Source organism: Elephantulus edwardii, unplaced genomic scaffold (genome assembly GCF_000299155.1).
Source record: "Elephantulus edwardii isolate Elephantulus edwardi_28Jun2011 unplaced genomic scaffold, EleEdw1.0 scaffold00166, whole genome shotgun sequence".
In the NCBI taxonomy this organism is placed as follows: Eukaryota; Metazoa; Chordata; class Mammalia; order Macroscelidea; family Macroscelididae; genus Elephantulus; species Elephantulus edwardii.
This window is the reverse complement of record NW_006399916.1, coordinates 2,802,994-2,825,486: the sequence shown is the minus strand read 5'-3', so window position 1 is coordinate 2,825,486 and position 22,493 is coordinate 2,802,994. Positions and strand designations below refer to the sequence as shown.

The window sequence follows — 22,493 nt, the reverse complement described above, 5'->3', positions numbered from 1 at the left end:
GAAGCTTTTTGGTGTTCATTGGGATTTGATTCATAGAAGGTATCCTTCATCTATTTTATTCTCTCCTCTTGTAGGTTATATTTTCATATTCATGCATCCTCCTCTCATGTCTTCAGAGATTTATTCCTGGCAAACACTTCCATTTTGCTCGTGTATTATTGAGTGTTTTGAAGAGTGGCTGCCTCCCTGATGTTATTGATCGCCAGACAACAGCTCTGGGATAAATTCAGCTGCAGGCTTGATGAGACTACTAGTCACAGTCTTGGGGTTCTGCTGGTCTAGATTGCACCAATAAGCCTGAGCGTTTTAGGAATTTGACTTGTGCTTTAATTTCCCCTCCATTTTGTATAAGACCTTCTACTGTCTTCTCTTTCAGAGCAGTCAGCAGGGGCAACCAGACTTCTTCTGGCCTCTTCTGTAGTTCTTCTGATCTCATGGTCATAGGGAGCTCTGGTGGCTAAGTGGTAAGAACTTGCCCAGCCAACCCAAAAGCATGCATTTTGACTCTTCCAGCTGTGGGAGAATGATGAGCATTCTCCTTCTGTGTGATTTCTTTCCTTTGAAAACCCACTGGAGGGTCAGCTGTGTGTCAGTTTGGACTCGACGGTAAACAACAACATGGTCATGGACACTTAAGTTCATATCATCCATTAGTCCTTTGGTATAAGCTCTGGATATAGAGACTAATAGTTAGATCTTAGATGATTGCTCAAAAGCTTCTAACACTAATTTGCTGCTCAACAACGTAGGATATAGAATACCAGCTTTGCAGACTTTGCTATGTCAGTTGACATTGATGTCCTCATGACTGTGGTCTTGAACTTCCAGTCCTGGTTACTAATTCCTTCAAGGTGTTTGTTGATGACCAAGGAGTTTTCATAATACTTCCACCATTTTACACACTCTTACACATTGATCTATTTGCAGCACATACAGATACACATGTAGTCATATTATCTGCCAAACCTACATGGTATAATCTAATTCACATAGCTTCAACATGCCTGTGTGCCAATGTATCCATACATAGATTATTTTTTTAAAAATTAGAGAACAAAATATATTTATGGATTATTACTACTAACAGTGCACAACTGTATATGTCATAGTGTTTGCCTTTGCTGTGTGTAGCTCTGGTGCACCTCTTGATATCTTCCTTTTCCAAAGTGATATTGTGCTAAGCAGCAGCTTTTTGTATATTGCCTTCCTTTTAAATCAATTTAATTAGAATATCTTATCTCTTTAGGAATCTGGTAGTGTAATGTAAAAGACATCAGGTTCCTAACTTCAAGATTGATAGTTCAAATCCACTGCCTACTCCATATGAGAAAGATGGGCATTCTCTTCCTATAAAGGTTTATATCCTTGGAATCTGAGTGGAGGGCCATTATGATTCAGGATTAATTTGATGGCCATGGATTTGCTTTTGCTTATTTTCCTTCTAGTTAGTGATTTAGTCATCTCTTCCTTCCCTTCCAAATTAATCTTTAAAGAATATTTCTTTCTCTGTAGAAATTTCCTAAATTTTTATAGTAGTAGACTTGTATAATATTTATCTTTTTATGATTGATTTCTTTCACTCCACATAATGTCCTCTAAGTTTATCCACATTGTAAAGCTTTTCATGGATTTTCTCTTCATTGGTATTGGTATTATGTAGTATTTCATTGGTGCTCATTTCAACAATATGTATAGTAAAATTAGAATAGTACGGAGAAGCATGGCCCCTGAATAAGGATGACAACAAAATTTTTGAAGCATTCCATATTTTTATATATTATTAATTATCTTATAGATTACCTGGGCATGTGCTTATTTGTTTATCATTTGCTCCTCTTAATAGAGCACTGTCTTTCTGTTTCCCGTCCTTGGGTAATATGTGGGTTGCTGTTATCTATACCACTGGTGTTTCACGTGCCAGAAGAGTTACTCATAGTGGTCAGGTTTCAACAGACCTCCTCAATTAAGACATACTAGGAATCCAGATTGGCCATCCTCTTCTGAAATAGCAGCCCAATGAAAAATAGAGGAACACTGGTAGCTATGGTATTAGAGGTAAACCTCAGATTGGAAATCAATCAAAATAAGAACACAATGAATGCTTCAATGGCCTCGAGTATGTCTGAAATAATGAAGATGACACAGTACAGGGAAGGGCTTAGACCTTTTGTTCACAGTGTTGCCATGAGCCATACGTGACTTGACTGATGGTATCTAATGATCAAAACAACAGTATCCCATTGTGTGTATATGTTATTTGTTGTGAATAATTCTTCAGGGAACATGGGTATAAGAGTGTGTGTGTGTGTGTACAACACTATATGTTATACACTATATAGTGTGGTGTGTACACACACACACACGTTGTTGAGTACTGTAGAGTTGGAACCAACCCATAGCTCACCTTCCAGTGCGGTTTCGGAGATAGTTAATTGTGTGAGAGGAGATTACTCATCCTCTCCCATGGAGCAGTTTGTGGCCTTGAACCCTGTGCCTTTGGGATTGCTGCAAAGCTTCGTGCCACTAGGCCACCAGAGTGCGCGCGCGCGCGCGCACACACACACACACACACACACACACACACACTGATGTTGGTATTGAGTACCATAGAGTCAGAACTGACACATAGCTGACCCTTCAGTGGGTTTCAGAGGCTTTAATCACTCAAGAGGAGATTGCCCATCCTCATGCAGATCAGCTGATAAGTTCGAACTGCATGACTTTGGGATTGCAGGGCAGTTTCTTACCAGTAGGCCAAAAGAGTGTGTGTGTGTGTGTGTGTGTGTGTGTGTGTGTGTGTGTGTGTGTGTGTATGTTTCATGTCCGGGTTCTCATTTCTTTAAAATATATGCCAGTGGATGGATTGGTAGATTAAATAGTATTCTGATTTCCATATTTTTTAGGTAGCATTTATACCATGTCTCACAGAGGTTGGACTTTCTTAATGTCACACCAATAGTGTATGAGAGAATGCAGTCTTTCCATATCCTTGCCAACCTTTGTTGTTTTCTGTCTCATTGAACTTTGATTTTTTGCTCAAAGGAGATGATATCTCATTATTGTTTTGATATACATCTCTCCATGGGAAAATGGCTTAGTGGTAAAGAGTTGTGTTGCCAAACCATAGTTGTGCAGTTTGAATACAGTAGCTGCTCCTCGGGAGAAAAATGGGCAATCTTCTCCAAGCAGTTTATAAACTGAAAAGCCTTATGGTGGCTCAGCTATAAATTGGTTTTGACTTGAAAACAATGAGCTTGAGTCTGAGGATTTGTTAAAAAGATAATCTCTGTAATGGCTTTCAGCGTTTTGTTGAAGATCATTTGCCTGTAGGCAGATCGATTTACTCTTGATTTCCAAATCTTTTCCATTGGTCTATGCTTCTGTCACTGTAATAGTACCAGACTGGTTTCACTACTGTGATTGTACTGAAAGGTTTTAAATTGGAAACTATGAGGCCTCCTACTGTATTCTTCTTCAGTAGTACTTTGCATATCCAAGATTCTTTTCATTTCCATGTAAATGCTGCTTTTGTTATTAGGTGTCATTGAGCTGAGTATAACTCATAGTGGCCCCATGAACAACAGATCTGAACCCTGTCCTCTCCTGTGGCATCCTCACCATCTCTGACACACTTGAGCCTATTTTTACAATCACTGTGTCAATACACCTGGTTAAGGTCTTTCTCTCTTTCACCACCACTACTGAAATGATGTCTTTCTCCATGGAATAGCCTCTCCTAGCATCATGGCTACAACATGCTCAAAGTATGTCAGATGAAGGTTTATTATCTTTACATCCAAGAGGCACTCTGATTGCACCTTCTCCAAGGCATTTCTGTTTATTCTTTTTGCTGTCCATTGATTATTTCAAGTTCTTCCCCTGTACTACATTTCAAAAGCATCAATTCTTCTGTCATCTTTATTCATCGTACAGTTCTCAGCAGCATAGCAAGTGATTGAAAAGACCATGGCCTAAATCAGGCACAACTTAGTCTTCAGACTAATTTCATTGCTCCCCAATAAGTTGGAGAGGTCTTTACCAGTGAAGTACCTCATCTGATCTTCTGACTGCTGATATCAACTGCATTGATTGTGGATCCAAGTAAGTGAAATCGTTGACAGTTTCAGTCTTTTCTTAATCCATTATGATGTTGCCTTTTGTTCTAGTGGTGAGAATTTTTGCTTTCTTGATGCTGAGATGCAATTCATACAGTCTTCTGTAGCAAGCACTTCAAGTCCTCCTCACTTTGAGTAATCAAGCTTATATTATCTGCATAACAATTGTTACTGATGAGTCTTCCTCCAATCTTGATGCCACATTCTTCTTCACGGAGTCCAGCTTCTCAAATGATTTGTTCAACATACAGAGTGAATAGGTATAAAGAGAGGATATAACCCTGACATGCATCTTTCTTAATTTTAAACCATATATTATTTCCTTGCTCTGTTTATACTATAGCCTCTTGTTCTGGGAATAGCTTTTACATGAACCCAGTTAAATGTCCTGGGATTTCCATTTTTTTCCCCAGTGTTAACTATAATTTGTTATGATCCACATATTCAAATGCCTTTGCATAGAAAATAAATCACAAATGTAAATATTGTTGTTAAGTACCACCAAGTCAATTACAACTCATGGCAACCTTTGAATAATAGTATTGAACCTTCCCCTATCCTGAGCCAATCTCACTGTCTCTACACACCTGTTCCTAGTGCCAGAGTCACTGTGTTAGTCCATCTTGTCCAGTGTCTTCCTCTCTTATGCTCATTGTCCACCCTTCCAAACTTGATGTCCTAGTCTCTCCTGGCAACATGTCTCAAGTGTATGAGATTGAGTTTTAAAATCCTTGCTTCCAAGGAGCGACGCAGCTATATGACCTGTTTATTCTCTTGACAGTGTCCATTGTATGTTCAGTACTCTTTTTCCAGTACCACAAAGGCATCAATGCTGAAAGGCATCAATGATTCTTCTGTAATCCTTAATCATTGTGCATCTCTCTTTAAAGAGTATGGATGGAATATTAATAGAATTGCATTGTTATCTATAGATCACTTTGGGCAGTATTGGCATTTTCACAGTATAAATTCTTCCTATCCATGAGTATGGTATGTTTTTATATTTAAATATGTCTCTTTCAGTTTTATGTAGGTAATGCTTTGTAGTTTCCCTTGTATCTTTTGAATCTCTGATTATGTTTATTCAGTATTTATCTGTTTGATAGATAATGTAAACCATATTGTTTTCTTTCTTTCTTCTTCAGAATTGTGGGGGTTTTTTTGTGTAGAGGAATCTGATTTTTATTTTTTTAATCTCTTTATCCCTCTACATTGCCAAACCTTTGAGTAAGTGCAATGGTTTTCTTTATGAGTCTCTGGGATTTTCTTTATTATAGAAGCACATCATCTGCCAATAGTTTTACTTTCCTAATAATTAGATAACTAATCCTCCTGTGGGTTTTCAGAGGCAGTTAATTGCACAGAAGGAAATTGCCATGTTTCTCCGTCAGGGCAGCTCGTAGACTTGAAATATAGGCCTTTGAAGATTGCAGCACAGCCTGTTACCACTATTCCACTAGAACTTCCAATAATTGTTGCTATGTGCTGTTACAACTCATAGTGACCCTATGTACGACAACCCTGAAACCTGGTCTATCCTGTGCCACCTTTACTGTTTCTAACACACCTACCCTCATTACCCAAGTCACTGTATCAATCCATCTCATAAATGGTCTCCTTCTCTTTCTCCATCCCTCCATCTTTCCAAGCATGATGTCCCTCCAAAAGGACTGGTCCCTCTTTGCTGCATGCACAAAGTATGTCAGACAAAGCCTCAGAATCCTTGCCTCCAAGGAGCAGCCTGGCTTCACCCTTTCCAGGATGAACCTATTAGATGTCTTTTATTTCTCTTTCTTGACTTACTGCCTTGCCTCTCTTTATCTGTCAGTCCTTTGAAGTCATAACCAACTCATAATTGACCCTCAAATAGATTTCAAAAGCTATGAATCTTGTAGGGAGAAGATTGCCAATTTTTCTTCCATAGTTGTGCTAATATATTCAAACTTCTAGAGATGCCTTTGGATTTGCAGTGCAACAGTTCTATGGACTCCATCACCTGAGATCCTCTTGTCCTAGCTAGAACTTCTAAGACAGTACGGAATAAGACTGAAAGCCATGATTATCTAAATGAATAGTGATTGCCATATAAGGGTACAAAAAATGCATTGCTATTAAGAATACCGAAAATATTTCAAGTACTTCCCTTCATATTTTATCTGTTTACTTTTTACTAATATTTTGTGGATTTGGGCTGTCTTTTTGGTTTTTTTATCAGCATCTATTACAGTGCTGTGTCCTTAGTATATACTCAGGTAACAAATGGTTGAACAGACAGCATTTTCTGTCATTTTAGGATTCAGTTGCATTACCTTATTTCCTCAGCTAGCTCCTGACATGTGTGTGTAGTATGAAAGACAACATAATTCTGATGATAACTTTGTCTTTAAAAAAATAAAGAGAATGGGTGGGGAAAACCATGTTGTACTCTTTGCTCCCTGACTGCATTACTTTTAACGCCTAATGTTACCTTCTCTCTTTTAGATGGGAATGTAGTGGAGCCTGACATGTCGGCAGGGTTTTGCCCAGATCACAAGGCAGCCATGGTTTTGTTCCTTGACAGGGTCTATGGAATTGAGGTTCAAGATTTCCTCCTCCATCTACTTGAGGTTGGCTTTCTGCCAGATCTCCGAGCTGCTGCCTCTTTAGATACGGTAATTGTTTGAACAGTTGCCTTCCTGAATGTTTGACTCATTAGACTATGGCCTCATACAGCTAGACATTCGTTCATTTATCAACAAACATTTATCGAGTGTCTGTTTTAAGACATGTATTAGGAAGCAGAAAAAAAAGAAAAATTATGTCCCAAATAAGTTGCTGAATGGTGAGAGAAATTGGCACCATCAAGATTTTAAGAGTTCTAATAATGAATGATTAAAAGAGATTTCTGTAACGCTAGTTTGGGAAATCATAGAGGCTTCTATTCTCCTTTGTTTAAAGTAAACCTTTATTTTCATCTGAAAAAACATGATTTTCAATGAATATAGCTAAGTTATTAAGAAGATTGAATCCACATGTTGAGTTTTGGCAATTTCAGTATTAATCTTGTGCTTTCATTCATTAGGCCGAGACTTTAAAATCTGTCTTATATATTGGGTGACTAACATGGTAGAACTTCTATTATAAGTGTAAATATATAACTACTTAAAATATTGTAGATGAGCTGAAGTTCAAAATGTTGTTCTAGTGGTGATCATAATGTATTATTTTCTTTTCAAGAAGATAGCCCTTTGATGCTGGGTAAATCACATCTTTAGTTGCCTTCATGAAGTAACTGAGAGCTAAATTTCCAAAATGAAACTGAAATTTTCTTTTCCATTGCATATTCAAATTAAATTCTTAAATTTGCATATACAATTAGCCTTTGATTATTGATTCTGATTAATTTAAGTAACATATAAGTATTGTTAATAAATAGAACTCAGAAAGAACTTCTTGCTGTTTTTCTATACCATTGAGTCAAATATGACTCATAGCAATCCTATGAACAACAGCCCCAAACCCTGTCCTATCCTGTGATATCCTCATCATCTCTGGTACACTTAAACCCATTGCTGCATTCACTGAGCCACTTCATCTTGTTGGGGATCTTCCTCTCTTTTGCTAACCCTTCATCATAGGAATATGAAATCTATGATCTACAAAACTCAAACTTATTGTTGTTGAGTCAGAACCAACTCATAGGTGACCATCTAGTGGGTGTTTACAGGCTCTAACACATAAGGAAAGAGATTGTTCATCTTTTCCCCACAGAGTGATGGGTGGATTTGAACTGCCTGCTTTTGGATTAGCAACAATTCCTTATTGACTAAACCATCAGAGCTCCCTAGTAGAACGTCTCTATTTTGATAGATAAATGATCTGTTATAATAGCTAAGCTTTTGTTCCTACTTCCCTACTAAAGAAAATTATTCACATTCTTTAGTATTAGTAATATTTTAATTTTTCCTTGATCCTGCCATTGGTATTTCACTATAGGACTTGAACTTTATGAACTTTTTGAAGAGATAGATATTATTTCATTTGTTTTGGTCAGTAGATGAAAAATTTTAAGTTTATTATATTTCAGAGATAAAGATCATTTGAGCTGCATCTAAAGATATGACTGAGAGGTATATTTCACTTTTTCTCTTTTTTCCTATTTCCCCACAGATAGAGAAGTTACTGTCAGCATGTTGGTCCTGTTGAAAGTTTTCTGGTACTTAACATAAATGTCATTCTGTTCTTTGTTGGTTTTGTAGGCTGCCTTGAGTGCTACAGACATGGCCTTAGCCCTCAATCGGTACCTGTGCACAGCCGTGCTTCCTTTGCTAACAAGATGTGCTCCCCTTTTCGCTGGCACGGAGCACCATGCTTCCCTCATTGACTCCTTGCTTCACACTGTCTACAGACTCTCCAAGGGCTGCTCTCTTACCAAAGCTCAACGAGACTCCATCGAAGTGTGCCTACTTTCCATTTGTGGGTAAGTGCGCATCTTGCTCTAGGCTGTTTCTCTCTTAAGAAAAAAGGAATCACTTTGTGACATCTCACAGACTCTTAGACATTTTAGAGACAATTTTGTACCAACTTTTTTTTAATGATTTCTTGTCTTTTGGATAGTCCCACACACTAGAGTAGTGTGAGTCCAATCTGAGCCTTCTTGCTCCTGAAATGTAGTCCTCATGGCTCTGCAAGGACATCTAACACTGGGAGATATTCTTTGACCAACTACAGTAGACAATTCAGGACGCTGGTGTTGGGAATTATTGTGGAGGGGTCCCTATCTACTTTAGTGTATGATTGATTCCTCCTCTTTAGACCTGGTATGCTGATATTTAATTCATTTTCCAGAAGAGGAAAGGAGAAAGTTTTTATATATAACTTTATATCATATATATGTATCTATTATGTATAAACTTAGCCATTCTATGATGATTAAGCTTAAATGAGTCTTCCTGTTTGGAAAATCAGCATTGAAGCATCATTATTTTAAAAAGATAAATTACCTCCTATAACTCTGTATCCCTGATGACCAGATATCTGTTTCTTGAAACATGGCTCAACTGAAGATTGTCTAGGATTTAGGCTAATGAAATTGAACTTGATTCAGAGAGGTAAGTCAACGATGAGTCTTGATTGAGCACAAGTCGTAGGTGATATTAGGACATCTAATAGCTGGCTACAGGTCAGACTGACCCAAACAAGGTGCTGATGCCCATCCTTCCTTCTAGAAAGCTGGGTTCATTCCATTTTAGAGCTACACCAGTGTACAGATATATTGACTTTTCTAGATGTCGAGAAATTAGATGAAGCTTAAAGAATATATGAAGTAAGTGTGTATGCCTGTGTGTTTAGGGGGTGAATGTGTATTTAGGAAGAGGAGATGAAGAAACTCAGAAGAGTCTTTGAGCATACAGTCAATTTATGTTTATTATAAGCAGAGACTAAAAAGACTTCTTCATAGTCACTACACTCTGTTTTACTTACCTGAATAATTGGATAATTGGAAAACTTTGCAATCACTTGCTATGCATCAGAGAGCTGGACAATGACTAGGGATGATAAATGGAGAATTGATGCCTTTGAGCTGTGGTGCTGGAGAAGAGTACTGAATATACCATGGACTGCTAAGAAAACGAACAGGTTCATCCTAGAGAGGGTTAAACCAGGCTTTTCCTTGGAGTCAAGGATTCTTAAGCTTCGTCTGACATAATTTGGGCATATTTCAAAGAGGGACCAGTCCTTGGAGAGGGACATCATGCTTGGGAGGGTAGAGGGTTAGTGTAGGAAAGGAAGACCCTCTGTGAGGTGGATTGATTCAGTGACTGGGGTAATCAGGCTAGGTGTGTTGGAGACTTGAGATTGGCACAGGATAGAGGAGAGTTTATGGCTGTTGTATGTAGGGTCGCTATGAGTCACAGGCGACTTGATGGCACATAACAACAACAAGTATTAAGTAATTATGTGTCGTTATTTAGAATTCAGTATTTGGCTTCTCATATGCTTTAAGTATGTTGCCAGGAAATGGCAGTCCTTGGAAGAAGATTTCATGCTTGGAAAAGCAGAGGGTCTATAAAAAAGGAAGACCTTTAATAAGATGGAGTGACACAATGACTACATCGTGCTTGAGCATGGTAGAGACCATGTAGATGGTGTAATTTAGAGCAAGCTTCATAGGGTCACTATGAGTCAATTTATTTGATGGAGACAGGAAAGAGATGGGTCTTATTAGAAGATATGCATAAGAAATCAGTACAGTAGTTTACGTTTGTACCATCTAAAGAAAGATGTTATTGCCAATGTCAGATGGATCTTGACAGATAGCAGGGAGAACCAGAAGAATGTCTATCTTTGTTTCCTTGACTAAGCAAAAGATTTGATTCTGCATCACAATAAATTGTAGCTAACCTTGAGGAAAATGGGAATCTCAGAACACTTGATCATGCTTATATGAAACCTATACTTGGATCGAAAGCAGTCCTCAGAACAGAGCAAGGAAACACTGCATGGTTCAAAATCAAGAAAGGAGTGCATCAGGGATGCATCCTGTCCCTGTTCCTTTTCAATCTGTTTTCAGAACATATCTTTCAGGAGGCAGGGTTTTATGAGCATCAGTATGGCATCAAGATTTGAGGAAGACTCATTAACAACCTATGATATAAAGATGACACAGCATTGCTTGCTGAAACTGAAGAAGACCTGAATCACTTGCTGAAAAAGATCAAAGACTATAGTCTTCAATATGGATTGAAGCTTAACATCAAGAAGACAAAGTTTCTAACCACTGGGCCAATTGACAGCATCATAATAGATGGAGAAGAGATTGAGGTTGTTAGCAATTACAGCTTGCTCAGATCCAAAAATCAATACTCTTAGCACCAGCAGTCAGGAAATGAATTGCATTGGGAAAATATGCTGCCATAGATACCTCCAGAGTGCTGAAAAGTAACAGTATCAGTCTAGATACAAAGGTGTGCCTAATCTAGGCCATGGTCTTCTCAATTACTTGTTATGCTTCAGAAAGTTGGACAATGACTAAGGATGACAGAAGAATAGATGTCTTTGAGTTGTGGTGCTGGAGAAGAGTTTTGATCATACCATGGACTGCCAAGAAAACCAATAGGTCTGTCTTGGAGAAGGTGAAACCAAGTCTCTCCTGGAGACTAGGATTTTGAAGCTCTACCTCACTTACTTTGGGCATGTGGCCAGGAGAGATCAGTACTTGGAGAAGGACATCAGGCTCAGAAGGGTGGAGAGGCAGCGCAGGAGAGGGAGACCCCACATGAGATGGATTGATACAGTAATTGGGGCAACGGGGGTTGGTGTGTCAGAATTAATAAGACTGGCTCAGCACAGGGAATGGTTCAGAGCTGCTGTACACAGGGTCTATATGCATTGCAGGCAACTCAACCAATAACATTCTATGACGGGTTTGGAAGCAGGAGCAGTATCCACTTCCTAAACATGCCTCCAGAATCTCTATGAACTTTGATAAATGTCAATAGTTTTAGAGGGACTTTAGGCCTTTTGTTCATTGGGTCACTATGAGTCTGTTTGACTCAAAGGCAATCAACAACAACAACAAAGAAAGATATAGTTAACAGGTTCCTGGCTGATATAATTTAGTCTAATGAATTATCTACTTGACATATAAAAGTTCATTATTAAAACTGGCATTGTTCCAACAGCCAGTTGAGGCCTTCCATGATGCAACACTTACTTAGAAGATTTGTGTTTGATGTCCCGTTACTAAATGAACATGCAAAGATGCCACTGAAGGTAAGTGCAGGAGACATTCTCATTTGTGTGATTGATCACTTATTTCACTGGTCTTGCTAATGTAACCTGTAGGAAAAGCATCAGAAAGTATATACCATATTTAATTATTGTTGCTGGACATTGTGTTCAAGTTATTAATTAGATAAGTTATAGAGATAATGCACATTTGCTTGAATCAGTAATAGAGCCTGGTCATGCTTGAATTGATTTACTCATAAGTAGATCACAACAGAAAGATGAGCCGAGATAGTCTTGGGCTGGAAAAGTAAAATATTAGAATGCCTTCAAGGGATTAAAGGTTGGCTTTTTTCCAAGTTAGCAATCAATGACAACTTCCAAGTCTCCTCTCATATGGTTTGAGGATAAAAACTCTTTCTGTTCTAGTCTGCCACTAGTCGTCAGAAAAAGCCATTTTTCTAATTTTCTGGTCTAATCATGACAGATCAAGTTTGAAGATGTCTTACTGATCTGGAAATATTTTCCTTTCATCTCACGCCTTAATTCAAGCTAGAATAGCATGCTCTAAGGTAGCGAGGTTATTTGGTGGAGAAAACTTATTTCATTAGCACTGTGCCCCCTTCGTAATCATGCTGTAGAAAACAGACTTGAGATAAACATTGAGTTTGCTTAAGTGACCATCCCTGAGTAGGTAGTGAAAGTAATCCTTCTCAGTGAAAATAGATTTGGACTTGGTCAATTAAGACAAAACAGCAATTTTAAAAATCAAGAGAACATAATACATTTTGTAAATTAAATAATGTCTTTGCTAATCACCTCATTTTTGAAGTTTTCACCTTCTAAGATTGAGTTCATCTCAGTGCCAATTGGAAGAGAGCTGAAAAAGATGCAGTGTTAGATTTTTATCTTTTTGTAGAAAAATGCTTTTGCATTTTAGATAAAGCAAATTAGAGCTTCATAGTTCAGCATTTGGGACACCTTAATTGTGTATATTTGAGGTGGAATGGGGTAAGATAGGGATGGGAAATGTGTGTGTATGGGTGTGTGTCTTTGAGTTTCTTGCAAATAAGATGACACTCAAACTAGGAAACTAGGAGAAATATTTCAACAGTAAGCTCTATTAACAATAACTCTTATTAAGAAACTTCAAAAATATTATACTTGATTTATAAAGATCAGTTTATTAATTTGGTAAATTGCTATGACTATTTTCTTGAGACTAACTTCAGAATTAATGAGTACAAAAGCTACATAAACAGGAGATTATACATGAACAGAAGATTTTATCCTTCCCTTTGAATTTCATGTTTAACCCAGAACAGACAAAGCATACCTAGATGGAAAGATAAAGAATAACATAATCACTACAAAATGCTACTCACAAACCACTGCAGAAATACAGTTAAAGGAATGATTCAAACACAGCAGTTGGGAATATTATTTAGCAAAGTAAATTTTCAGGCAAATCATAAAAATCTGGTTAAGAACAGGCAGATAGGGAACAAAAATATTCTCCAGTGCTTATTTCTCTTTTTAGTGTACATTTTAAGTGTTACGCACTACACATATTTAATTTTTTTAATAATTGATGATCACTCTTGACTACTTGGTTATTGGTCCTGTCATATTTATGATTGTCAGGGATTATATATGTAGTTCTGGTGGCATAGCCTGTGCGGATCTGTGCTGCTAATCCAACGTTAGAAGTGCAAACCCACCAGCCACTCTGTGGGAAAAAGATAGGCAATCTCTTCCCATGAGGCTTGCAGCCTGTGGAAGCTGTAAATATACAAACAGTCGGAGAATGAGCTATGAATTGGTTCCAACTAGAAGTCAATGAGGAAGTGAATGAGAGAGAGAAGAGTTCATAAAGTCATGCATACTTGCAGTATGGTTGTCCAAACACTGTGTGTGTAGTAGTTAAGAGGTAGAAACGAGCTAAATGTCCATCATCAAATGAATGGGTAAGCAAACATTAACATCTCTCAGCCATGAAAAGAAATGAAGGCTTCATACATACTACAAAACAGCGAACTTTTAAAATATTATGGAGGGTTAAAAGAGTCATAAAGAACAAATATGATATGATCCCAGTTAATAAAAAATATCTAAAAAGACCAAAGCCCATTAGTGGTGATCCAGTGGAGAAGTCAGGAGAAATGCAGACTCTTAGCCAAGGGAGCACTAGGCATAACGTGACAGGAAAGTCTGGGGATGGAGTGTAGTGGTGGCTACCCAACATGGTGAATATAGCAATCAGTGTCACTGGATTGTATGTGTAAATAATGTTGAATAGGTAAGTGTGTGTGTACACATGTATGTATATACTATTACATTAAAATAAAATGGAAATTTTAAGTAAAAATTCAATGAAAAATCATGAGTGAAATAATACCTTAAAGCAGAACTTGGAGATAGATAACTATCTTTTCATTATCAGTTTTCTAAAACAGAGACAGTCTGCAAGGTAAAAATTGGAATTCTAAAGCAACTAATATGAACTTTAAAAGTTTAACTTGAGTTTGCTTTGAGGGCCTTAGAATATGATATAGAAGAAAATAAGACTGAATACCAAGAGTGTTGATCATTCATGACTTTTATAATTGTTCTCCCTTGTAGTTGCTGACAAATCATTTTGAAAGATGCTGGAAATATTACTGCCTGCCAGGAGGGTGGGGAAGCTTTGGTGCTGCCTCAGAAGAAGAACTTCATTTATCACGAAAATTGTTCTGGGGCATTTTTGATGCCCTGTCTCAAAAGGTAATTTGGTATTTTATAGATTTGTCTGAACTGATAAAGCAATACAAAGCCCTAGATTCTTGATAAGACAGTTCGCCTAGAGGAATAATATAATCAAGTTTACACAGCTATAATTACCATAATCAAGACTTACCTAGTTTTATTTGTGTGTGTGTGTGTATCTTTATGAACCAAATAATAAATGTAGAGAATGCAATTTAGATGAGCCTTCTTATAATCTCAGTGTAGATATACTCCGGATGATTGTTGTACTGTTTCTGACTTTAAAATTAAGTTTTTTCAGGAAATTAAACAGGATGGCAAGTTCCTTGAGCATTTTGAATTGTTTGGATTTTACCTGTCTTTAGTCATTGGCTTCCCTTTATAAAGCCTGAAGATACTTTGATGTTACAAAATGTAAATATAGAAAATATTTTCAAATTAAAAATCTCTGTGGTTTTAGAGACTTTTGCTGGTGCTACTATAGAAATTTAAGTACTCCTGCCAGTCCTGTTTATATGAGCAGTGATTCCTCATACCTGTCCTAGAAATAATAAATATTTTATGGGTTTTCAGAGTGACTGTAGCATTCTTATTTCACAAAAAATCAGAACACATGATGTAGTCTCACCCTGAAATTATTCATCAGACTCAGTTTTGACTCAGAGACATTATCAGATGGATTACATCCAGATATTGGTCGTGTAGTGGTGGAAAGTTTATCTGGGATTACATTTAATATTTACACTTCACTGCTTTGTCTCACTGAATGGCCTTTGTTGAAATGAGTGTCCTTTTGAAATAATATGTAGAAGATATTTTAGAAGCATTTACAATATTAATTTGAATTCTGTATTTAACATAAAATAACTTTAAGACATTACTGTATATGCAAATTTAATTATGTGATTAATATACAAATACCTCTTTTATTATTTGCATTCTTTTTAATATTTCTTTTCCTGTAATGTGCTATGGAGAAATCAAAATTTCACACTCTTTAGAATACCATCCTTTATGTATTTTATGTATTTTATACATTTGTGATTATAATGTGGTGCTGCAGTAATTTATAACTAACTATATGGAATATAGGCAGCTCTAGTGGCCTACTGGTAAGGAATTGGGCTGCCAACCCAAAGACACATGGTTTGAATCTACCAACTACTCTGCGGAAAAAAGATGGACAGTCTTTTCCTGTGCAAATTACAGCCTCTGAAAACTCACTGGAGGGTCAGCTATGGCTTAGTTCTGACTTGAGGGCACATAACAACAGCAGTATAAGGAAGGTAATTCTTTATGTCTGGAATTATGTTTGTTATCATAGCATGTTGTACTTTCACCATAATCAAGTTCCTTTGAAAAAGTGAGAGAGAAACTTCCTTCAGAAAGGTGTTTTACTTTGTATTGTAAATGCAATGCAGCTACTCACTTAAGCTGCTTGTATATGTGGTTAAGTCTTCAGGTATTCTGTTCCATTTGCTGAAGAAAGGCTCTTGTGATGAATCACATTGAGAACAGGCTAATTCACCTTTTCTCCTATGATGCTGAACCAGCCATAGTGTTCATGTTAACTGTTGCTGTGTACCCAGTCAGAACCAACTCATTGCTGACCCTCTAGCAGGTTTTCAGTGGTAGTAAATTACTAGGGAAGAGATTGCCCATCTTTCTCTTGCGGAGAGGATGGTGGATTTGAACCACATGCCAATGGGTTGTCAGCACAACTCCTTATCACTGGGCAACCAGAGCTCCCTTTCTTATTTGACAGTGCTTGCTAAATGTTATTGTGTTATTACTGTTTCTATTTCTCCCCAGAAATATGAACAAGAACTTTTCAAACTGGCTCTGCCTTGCCTAAGTGCAGTTGCGGGAGCTTTGCCCCCAGACTACATGGAGTCAAATTATGTCAGTATGATGGAAAAACAGTCATCAATGGATTCTGAAGGGAACTTTAACCCACAACCTGTTGATACCTCAAAGTATGGACTCTTTCTATTGCAGCAGATTTTTATTGTAAATGATGTGTGAAGTCTGAAATTGAATAAGGTACTAAAGTGAACTTTCTCTAATCCATGCCCCCTTTGAATTCGTATCCTTTTAATAGGAGCCCCTGTAATTTATGAAATTATAACAGTACTAATCATGATCATATTGAAGTCAGAAACAGATAAAAATGTACATTCTAGGATACTCTTAACATAATCAGGATTCTTGGCATGTAACAACAGATCTGCAATTATGAGACTCAAGAGACTCAATCAGTTATCTGTTCAGGTGGAAATGTGCCTTAACCAAATTCTTTTAGCATCTTTTGCCTGGAATGAGTCTAGCCTGTACTGCAGAGCTGGTTCCAAAAAGCTGTAGTCATTTCCCTCATTGCTACCTCTCAAAAGGCCCAGGATTTAGTAGTGGCGTAGATCTTCATAAAGCAAAGCATAGGGCAGAAAGATCAAGTGAAAATATTGATGGAAAGTTTCACATGGAGTTAAGATGCATTTTTACAACTATAGTCAAAGATTGAGCAGCGTCATGAAACTTCTCACATGTGTGTAGTTGTAGAAATTGCTCTGCCAATAGGATGTTTGGGTGTTTTAGATGATTGAAGTCTCTCCATTTTTCATTCATTTATTTACTTTTATAACTGTCTTTAAGTAGGACCATGGTTTCCCATTTGCAAGGAAGCTGCCTCTTGATGCCACATTACCTTATTGATTTCATGGTGACTCAGCAAGATCAGTGTTAGCAAGGCAGACACTGGGTAGTTACTGTCCACGCCTCTGAATATGCACTGCTGGAGTTCAACTTTGAGTCGGCCCCCAGCTGGTTTAGCTTCTGTAACCTGACCCTATTTCCATCCTGAGTGGTATGCCATTAGTTTGCTAATGCCTTAAATTTGCATGTTTGGTATTTGCTGATAGTCCTGTGGGAAAGACTCCTTCCCTACTCCCATCCCCAGTACTGGGTTTATATTTGATCCATTTTATCTCTTCTAAAGTAAGTAAACCAAAATATCCCATGTTCACATCCCTATGTGGGTAAATTTATAGTTTGCTAATATATGTCTTAATCCAGGATTATGAAATAGCATCGGAAGGATGTGTCCTGGATTAGTTGGTTTTGAATTAAATCCAGGTTAATTAAATTTTGGGCATGTGTATTAGTTTACCCAGATTTGCCACTTGATGGGCTTCTTTGTAGATGTAAACTTCCAGAGTGATATACAGTAACTTCTGCATCATTGTGACTGTAATGTATTGGCTTCTTAAATGTATTTCTGCTATTTAGTTCAGTTAGTTACTGATTGATATCTTTTCCTAGGTGAAAACAAACAGTAAACCATCTCTTTATGCTACGTTGGATTTAGAATCCTATCCTCAATATTAATAATTTTTAAAAGTTGTTTTTAAAAGGCATATTCATTAACGAATAGAATTGTGTGTGTATATATGTCTATCTGTCTGTCTATTTATCTATCTATCTATAATGGTATAATCCATTATATATTGTAATGTATATAATCGCATTATTATAAGTACATCTCTGAATAAATATATATAGTAAATATACCTGTGACTGGAAAACAAAAACAAAAATATATGTTTATTTTTGTATTGACTACACATATTTCCATTTCCATTCATAGATATAACTGATATTCCTAAATCTTGCTTTCATGCTTAGATTTGGCCATCATTTGAATGTATTCGACATATATTCAAGAAGTTTTATATTTAAACATATATGTAGTAGAGAATAAATAGTATCAGAATTATAAAGCAGGACTTGATTAATGCTTTTCTGTAGAGTAGGTTTTGATAACAACTATAATTTTAGATACATCATGAACTTTAAAGTCATTAATATCTTAGTGACTTGGTGGTAAAAAGTTGCGCTACCAATCCCCAAATGCAAAAGGTTCGAATCCACCAGCTTCTTTGAGAGAAGGATGGGCAATCTCCTCTTGTGTGATTTCCAGTCTCTGAAAACCCTCTGGTGGGTCTGCTTTGAGTTTATTTCAACTCTTTGGCAGTGAGCAAGAACTATGAAATTAAATTTTCAATAAGTTTAAAAAACATAACACCTTGAGTTTTCAGTAGCTGTTTCCTCATTTTTGTTGAAGAAAAAACACATATAAAAGGAAAATGACAGGGTTTTTGTTGTTCTTTTAATTTTAGTTTTGATATGATTTATTACTCTCATTATAATTATATCTTATTAATAATCATCCTACTTTTATCTTTATTAATATGCCTTAATAATTTTTTCTATTAAATGGTGTTTCCATAACTGCATAATTGATCACTTATTAACACATAAAATATGAATGAGCAGGTAAAACTATCTGCTTGACTTGTTTTATATTGTTATGAAAGGATGAAAAAAGTGTTATTTCTAAAGTATTTTAATAGTAATTCATTGAATATGACTTGAACATTTCATAAACACTGAATAAATGACTGTGATTTTCTGTCAGTTCTATGCAAATCAAACTTTTGTTCTTTATTTTTCTTATAGTATTACAATCCCTGAAAAATTGGAATACTTCATTAACAAATATGCAGAACATTCCCATGACAAATGGTCAATGGACAAGGTAAAATGATGACCTTGCTTTCTAACTCAGTACTGTCTCTGTTCGCAGATAGGTCGTTATGCAAATACTTCTGACAATGACATTATCTTCTTTAGAATGAGAAAGCTTTGTCAATATTAGGAATGAACATTGAATTATAATTTGCTCTGGTGGCCTAGTGATAAAGAGTTGTGCTGCCAACTAAAAGACAAGTGGTTCAAACCCACCAGGTACTCTATGAAAGAAAGGTGCACAGTCTCTTCCTATGTGATTTCAGCATCTGGAAAAGACCATACTCTGTAATAAAATTACATGTAATATTTTTTATTTTCTTTAGTTGGCAAGTGGATGGATTTATGGAGAAGTATATTCAGATTCTTCTAAGATTCAACCACTAATGAAACCATATAAACTATTATCTGAAAAGGTGAGAGATTTGATTTTGCTAAGTTTATGTAATTTTAAAATGATTTCTCTATGGTTCAGCTCCCTCCTCCACTCCTTGAATCCTCATACTTCTTCTGTTTGTCCTTATAAGACATAATTATATGGTCCCATAATTTTATGAGTGGAGGGAGGGATAGGTAAATGAATAGGGAAAGATCTGGTGTAAAAAACAACGTATACAAATTTTATGACCTTTTTATTTAAACCACTATAAAATTTTTTTTAAAAATCCCTTTTTGAGAAGATGTTTTATTACAAATTTTCCTACTTAAATGTCTGTTATGTTTACTATTTTTATTTCTACTTAAAGGTTCCATGTTTTTCATGTTTTTTGCATTTTCATTTGTTAAGTATTTTATCGGTATTCACATCTCTACTTAGTATTTTCCAGCTCATTCAAATCGTACTTTTCTGTACTTTTAAAAAAATAACAATAATGTAAATTTATTAGAGAGTTACATCCCCAAAGGGACGGACCTTCTTCCTTGAAAAGAAATGAGGAGAAAAGGCATTTTTCCTATTTTTTAAGAGCCTTCCAGAGTCACTGCTTCATGTAAAAATATTCTGATGACGAAAATTGAAGTAATAGTTTAATATACTTGTTAGTCATAAGTTTTTCATGGATTGTAGTTTTATGGGGGAAATGAATATCTTGATAAGTGAAGTAAAAACACTTTTTCTAGCTTGATGGTTGGAGGAAAGTTACTTCTCTGTTTATTCAGATGGTAGAAAAGTTCTCACATATTTAGTATCTGCCATTTTTTCATGGTTTTTATTCTCCTTTTCAGTTTCAACATGAGCTGTCAAAAGTGGCACACCAAAGGAGCTGGTTTGCCCAACTGTAGTGACACAAGTCCTTAACACCACTATTATAGTTGTTATGTGTCATCAAGTTAAAACCAAACCATAGCTGACCTTCTAGGGGGCAGTTTCAGAGGCAGTAAGCACATGGGAGGAGACTGTTCATCCTTCTGTGGAGTAGCTGATAGATTTGAACCCTGTGCTTTCGGGATTGTAGCAGTTTCTTACCACTAGGCCTCCAGAGCTCCCTAACACCATTACTTATATCCCACCATTACTTATATAACGCCATTACTTATATCCCAGCTCATATTCTACTTTTCTGATTTCCTACTGTTCCCCTCACTTTTTTAGTAAACAGAGCTGTTTGGATAAAAAAGTAAAAGCAGTCTGTTTCTGAACAAATAATGAACTTTTAAAGTGTTTTGGTTGTTTTTGTTGCTGTTAGGTACTGTCAAGCTGACTACAGCTCGTAGCGATCCTATGAACAACAGACCTAAACCATGCTCTGTCCTTCACCCTCTCTGATAGGCTCAAGCCTGTTGTTAATAGTCAGTGTCAATCCATCTTGTTGAGGATTGTTTATTTCTTTTGTCTTTCTCCTCTAGGAAAAAGAAATTTATCGCTGGCCAATCAAAGAATCTTTAAAGACTATGCTGGCCTGGGGCTGGAGAATTGAGAGGACACGGGAAGGGGACAGCATGGCTCTTTATAACCGAACACGTCGCATTTCCCAGACGAGCCAGGTCAGACCCATGGCTTTCAATCTGTTGCTTGTGTTCTTTTTTTGAATGCCATCTTAATCTTCTCACTAATTATTAGGGTTTTTAAAGCAAATAAATTGAAGATTCTGAAGACGATCTTAACTACCTTGTTATGCACCAGAGAGTCAGAACCGGCCAATAGCTCACCTCCAGTGGGTTTTTAGAGGCAATTAATCAGATGAGAGGAGATTACCCAGGTTTGTCCCTCAGGGCAGTTGATGGATTCAGACCACTTGCTTTCAGGATTATAGCAAAAATTGTTGTGGTATTTTCCTATTTTCTCAAAAAGGCTCAAGCTCATTGCCATTGAGTCAGAATTGGCTCATACTGATTATCCAGAGGGTTTTCAGATGTTGTGTATTGTGTAGGAGAGGATTGCCTATCTTTCTTCAGCAGAGCCACCTATGGATTCCAACAACCTGCCTTTGGGTTGGCAGCACAACTTCCTATCCATGAGGCCACCAGAGCTCTCTTTTTCCCCTATTCTAGATACGATTAAATTGTGATGACTAAAGCAGCTGAGTTTACCCATCAATTCTTGCATTTCCTGGCTAGTAAGAAGGAGAAATTGGCTGTAAGGTTCTGTTGTTGTTAGGTGCCATCGAGTTGTAGACGACTCATAGTGACCTGATGAACCAAATGCCTGAGTACTGTCCGTACATAGAGCTTCTGGAGGCAAGCCATTTCGGAACTGGGTGTTGCTCCTGCTTCCAGGCTTGTTTTAGCTGGGAAGCTCTAGCCAACACTTGTCCACCATGGGCAACCATTACCATGTTTGGCACATCAGTGTCACAGGGTTCAGCATCACAGCAACCACGAGTTACCTCTGTACAGCAATGCACAGACCAGTGCTCTACCACCTGGCTCAAGTTTTAATAATAAAGGCTGCAAAACATGCCCAATAACTACAGTTACCAGCTCTCATTGAGCAGATTTCAATAGAAGAATGAACAGTAGATATAAGTAGTAAATTATATGTTGTTGTTGTTGTTGTTATGTGCCGTCGAGTCGCTTGCGACTCATAGCGACCCTATGTACAACAGTCCTAAACCCTGCTCTATCCTGTCCCAATCTCACTGCCTCTGACACATCCATCCCGATTACCCCAGTCACTGAATCAATCCACCTCATAGAGGGTCTTCCACTCCTGCGCTGTCCCTCCACTCTGCCCAGCATGATGTCCCTCTCCAAAGACCTGTCTCTCCTTACAACATGTCCAAAGTATGTCAGGCGAAGCCCCAGAATCCTTGCCTCCAAGGAGCAGCCTGGTTTAACCCTCTCTAGGATGAATCTATTTGTTTTCTTGGCAGTCCATGGTACATTCAGTATTCTTCTCCAGCA

General features: G+C 37.1%; 1 protein-coding gene across 1 annotated transcript in view; it reads left to right on the top strand.

Annotated features, from left to right (window-relative positions):
• The window catches only part of RYR2 (ryanodine receptor 2 (cardiac)), an 814,526-nt gene that overhangs the window by 497,523 nt on the left and 294,510 nt on the right, over positions 1–22,493 (top strand). Inside the window, exons 49-56 of the mRNA XM_006895387.1 lie at positions 6,597–6,766; positions 8,354–8,574; positions 11,780–11,870; positions 14,448–14,588; positions 16,383–16,546; positions 19,083–19,161; positions 19,478–19,567; positions 20,997–21,134. Coding sequence (XP_006895449.1) covers positions 6,597–6,766; positions 8,354–8,574; positions 11,780–11,870; positions 14,448–14,588; positions 16,383–16,546; positions 19,083–19,161; positions 19,478–19,567; positions 20,997–21,134 — 1,094 coding nt within the window. The remainder of the gene's footprint in view (positions 1–6,596; positions 6,767–8,353; positions 8,575–11,779; positions 11,871–14,447; positions 14,589–16,382; positions 16,547–19,082; positions 19,162–19,477; positions 19,568–20,996; positions 21,135–22,493) is intronic.